Raw genomic sequence first — 4521 nt, 5'->3', positions numbered from 1 at the left:
AGATCAAATCCATCGCGACGCGTGTGTTCAACAGCAGATCATCGACCCTGATGGAGCTGGCCAGCCTTTTGGGACTCATGATTGCCAGTATAGACATGATACAATGGGGTCGAATGCATGCGAGAGCGTTACAGATGTTCTTATGACCACATCAACTGAGCATTATGCAAAAGAAGGTGCTCAATCTTCAGGTACCCTTCAAGGTCAAGCAAAGCCTGCGTTGGTGGACAGACTGCAACAACCTGACGGCCGGGAAGATGTATTACATACCCCAATTCTTGGAACTTTTCTCCGGTGCCAGCTTTACAGGATGGGGAGCAACGCTACAGGGTGTTCTAGTCCAAGGCGTGTGGTCGTCGGACGAAGCCTTGCTTCCGATCAACCTGCTGGAGATACGAGCAGTTCATCTAGCTCTACTTCATTTCCCTTCGCGACTACAGGGACAACATGTGCTGGTGAGGACGGACAATATTGCGGCGAAGGCTCATCTCAACAAACAGGGAGGGTCTCGATCTTGCCGGTTGCACAAGGAGGCCATGAAGATCCTACTCTGGGCAGAGAAGAACATTGCGTCTCTGAGAGCGGAGCACATCAGGGGAATAGAAAATGTACAGGCGAACTGTGACAATATTGCGGCGAAGGCTCACCTCAACAAACAGGGAGGGTCTCGATCTTGCCGGTTGCACAAGGAGGCCATGAAGATCCTACTCTGGGCAGAGAAGAACATTGCGTCTCTGAGAGCGGAGCACATCAGGGGAATAGAAAATGTACAGGCGGACTGGCTCAGCAGACAGGCATTGCAGGAGGGAGAATGGGCTCTCCACCCGGACCTCTTCTCCACAATAGTGGAACAATTTGGTCACCCGATATTGGACCTATTTGCAGCCCCAACCAATCACAAACTGCCGAGGTATTACACCAGGTACTTTCATCAGAATGCAGAAGCGACGGACGCACTCACAACACAGTGGCCCGCAGGTCTATTATACGCGTTTCCGCCGTTCATCCTGATCTCCAGGACTCTGCGCAGAATCAAAGAACTGAGGGCGGAGGTCATTCTGGTGGCCCCACGGTGGGCGAGACGTCCGTGGTTTTCTATGATACAGAAGATGTCCATTCTACCTCCTCTGATCCTACCAGTGTCTCCAGACATGATATTCCAGGGTCCAGTTTGGCATCCGGATCCGGCATGGCTCTCCTTGACCGCATGGAGATTGAGCGGCAAAGATTGTTAGACCTAGGCTTCTCCAAGGAAGTCATGGATACTATCATGGCATCCAGACGTTCATCCACAACGCGTATTTACAATACCACTTGAAGGCGTTTGTTCATTGGTGTAGGCGCAAGAGAGTCGACCCACTTTCACCTTCGGTACCATCTCTACTAGCCTTTCTACAGGAGGGGCTAGACACGGGTCTGCGAGCCTCCACATTACGTAGACAATTAGCGGCGATCACTACTGTAATCCCTACACTGGAAGGCGTGAGATTATCCAAACATCCTCACATTCAACTATTTCTTCAAGGGGCAACAGCCAAGTCCCCTCCTCAAACGCATCGCTTCCCTACATGGAAGCTAAACGTTGTCCTGGACGCTTTGATGAAGCCGCCGTTTGAGCCTCTCAGAGAAGTCGGTCTGAAATGGCTACGAATGAAAACACTATTCCTCGTCGCAATTCCTCGTCGCAATTACCTCGGCGAGAAGAGTTTCAGAGTTGAACGCTTTATCTGTAAAATCTTCTTACTGTACGTTCCACAAAGACAAGGTGGTGCTTTTGACGGATCCTACGTTCCGGCCCAAAGTGGATTCCAGATTTCATCGCTCCCAGGAGATATGTCTGCCGACCTTCTGTCCGCACCATATACACCCCAAGGAACGTCTTTGGCACACACTAGACGTCAAAAGGGCTTTGAAGATTTACATCGCAAGGACGGAACCTTGGAGGAAGTCAGATTCCTTGTTCGTCGGCATCTCTCCACCAAACAAGGGTGAAAAGTTGTCTAAATCATCCCTCAGTGTGATACTGAAATCTTGCATCGTGGAAGCATATAGGGCAGTTGGTCTGAATCCACCAGCTGGCATAACGGCACATTCTCTGAGGAGTGCAGCAACTAACGCAGCGCTGATGAGAACGACCATTGGACACTTACCGTGAGTGGTCCTTCTCCTCTGAGGACAGGAGGACATCTGGGCCCTCCCACTGTCATCTTTCTTCCTGTTTTTACTATTCTTGTTCACTTTTTTTTCATATTCCGTGCTGAGAATTTCTTCCTGTTCTGCACTCTCCCATTATGGGACGATTCTTTCCTCTCTATCTTAGATACAGGATAGAGTGATTATTCAATTGATATAATTGTTCAGAGTTATGTTTTTTATAGGGCAAGGTTAGTTTTTCAGGCTGCAAGACTGCTTTCGGAGTCCCAGAACTGGAGATGGGATATTCCAAAGGCACCAACAGGGGGGGGGGGGAAATCTACTTCCTGCCTCCCTATTGGCACGGTGGGAATAACCCATGCAGATGTCTTCCTGTCCTCAGAGGAGAAGGACCACTCACGGTAAGTGTCCAATGGTCGTTCCCATCCTTCATGGATTCACAACTGGTGGAGTCCTATACCAGGGGACTGCCTTTCCTCCAGAGCAGTTTCAGAAAACATGTGGGCACTATTGCCTAAGGGCTTCAGATTATTTACCTTTCCTTCCAATGGCAAGAGCAGTAGCCAAGAGGAAGCTTAATCCTGGCCAAAGATAGCAGGTTTCAGGAGAGATGGTTAACCATCAGGCCAAGTAGCACTCACCAATAGACCAGCTTTGGCCTACTGCCAGCTGCACACCACTGGCGTAGCCCGGGATCTTTGCCTATATTTGGAGGATGCGGGATGCCTCCTCCGTTCCCTCAGTGAATGGAATGGCTTTAATGTGGAACAGTAGATATACATACACATACAAATACAGTTGTTAAGTTCGACTCATACTAGTGTACATTTAATACAAATTACAATGAAAACGAGTTACAAACTCTGTCAGAAACAAGAGAGAGTCAAAAATGTCCAGTATAACTTTCCAGATTTGTGTGTATAGATTACAAGGTCCCAGATGTATTACATCCCTTGTTGCGTCCTAGAAGACTTCATCAGATCAATAAGATACAGTAAATATGTAGAACCATATCGATAAATGTATATCTTACTGACAAATATATCACATGGCACATAGATCATCCTACCACTTCTCCTCCTCAAGTGAAGAACTGTTAAGTTTCTCCAGATCTGTTGATTCTAAAGGGAAGCCACTGTAAGAAGCAAGGTAATCCTTTCATAATTTCTAAAAGTTTCCATTTTTAGTTTGTAATTGTATTATATCAAACATTTACATTTACCCGGAAATTTTTACAAAGCTGGCATCTATTTAATAGGAGGTAAACCTGCCCTTCAAAGTGAAAGCTGCTAACAAATGCCTCCGCTGGGATTTGGCAAGAGCCCAATTTAAACTACCACATCAGTACATTCCACGTGTTTCTTAAAGTGGCTTCCTTCACACAACGAGGGACGTAATACATCTGGGACCTTGTGATCTATACACATAGATCTGGAAAGTTATACAGGACATTTTTGTCTCTCTTGTTTCTAACAGTTTGTAATTGTTTTTCATTGTGATATGTTTTGTATTAAATGTACACTAGTATGAGACTAAACTAACAATTGTATTGTTGTTAGTTCCTTTTAACATGGAACAGACTCTGCCCAGGGACAGGCTATATTTTTGCCCTAGGCATTGGAACAAAATCTGTGTTGTGTGTGCTGGGGGCAGAGGTCGGTTGTACTTGTCCAGAGACACTGGGAGTAAGCCAAGGCCTAGTATTTCCAGTGCCTTAGGAACTTGCCTGAGTTGCTCTGGCAGAAAACTGGCTGACTGTTGTTGAGCAAATTGGTTTGGGGTGCTGCATTTCAACACATGTACTGAAGGTTGCCTACCTCTGGTCTGTCCAGTTGTGTGAGAAACATTTCATCATTGCAGTGTTCCAGGGATTAAAGTTGATAGCTGGACAGAGTCCTAGCCACATGGGGAAGGAGTACCCTTCAGCCATAAAACTTTGTGCACATCACTGCCTCTTGCTTGACTTACCACACACAGTTGTTGTGAAGCTAGAATGCCTCCTTGGACAATGGGGGAGGGTAGTGCAAATGTGGTTAACTCAGTAAGGGTTCAGGGGCAACTTCTGTCTGTCTACTCACTGTCTTTCTCCCTGCCCATCCCCAGTGCCCCTGGTCTCTAAGATGTGCCCAAGTGATGTATACCGAGTGTGGAAGCGTGGCGAAAACCTACGGGTTGACACAACCTTGCTGGGTTTTGAGCACATGACTTGGCAGCGGGGCCGGCGCAGCTACATCTTTAAAGGCGAAGGTCAGAAAAATCCCTCCCTGGAGGAAATTAGTGTGGTCCTTTGGGGGATTTTGGAGCTGTGAGGCTGATATCTCTCTCTCTCTCTCTCTCTCTCTCTCTCTCTCTCTCTCTCTCTCTCTC

The 4521-nt window shown here is 47.1% G+C and overlaps 1 protein-coding gene across 1 annotated transcript in view; it reads left to right on the top strand.

The window, feature by feature from the left end:
• The window catches only part of ANKRD13D (ankyrin repeat domain 13 family member D), a 38107-nt gene that overhangs the window by 5219 nt on the left and 28367 nt on the right, over nucleotides 1-4521 (top strand). The window contains exon 5 of the mRNA XM_015418824.1: nucleotides 4258-4401. Within this exon, the coding sequence (XP_015274310.1) occupies nucleotides 4258-4401 (144 nt within the window). The remainder of the gene's footprint in view (nucleotides 1-4257; nucleotides 4402-4521) is intronic.

Source organism: Gekko japonicus, unplaced genomic scaffold (genome assembly GCF_001447785.1).
Source record: "Gekko japonicus isolate JY-2015 unplaced genomic scaffold, Gekko_japonicus_V1.1 scaffold1466, whole genome shotgun sequence".
Classification (NCBI taxonomy): Eukaryota; Metazoa; Chordata; class Lepidosauria; order Squamata; family Gekkonidae; genus Gekko; species Gekko japonicus.
The sequence above is the reverse complement of the archived record's forward strand: the minus strand, read 5'-3'. Positions and strand labels throughout refer to the sequence as shown.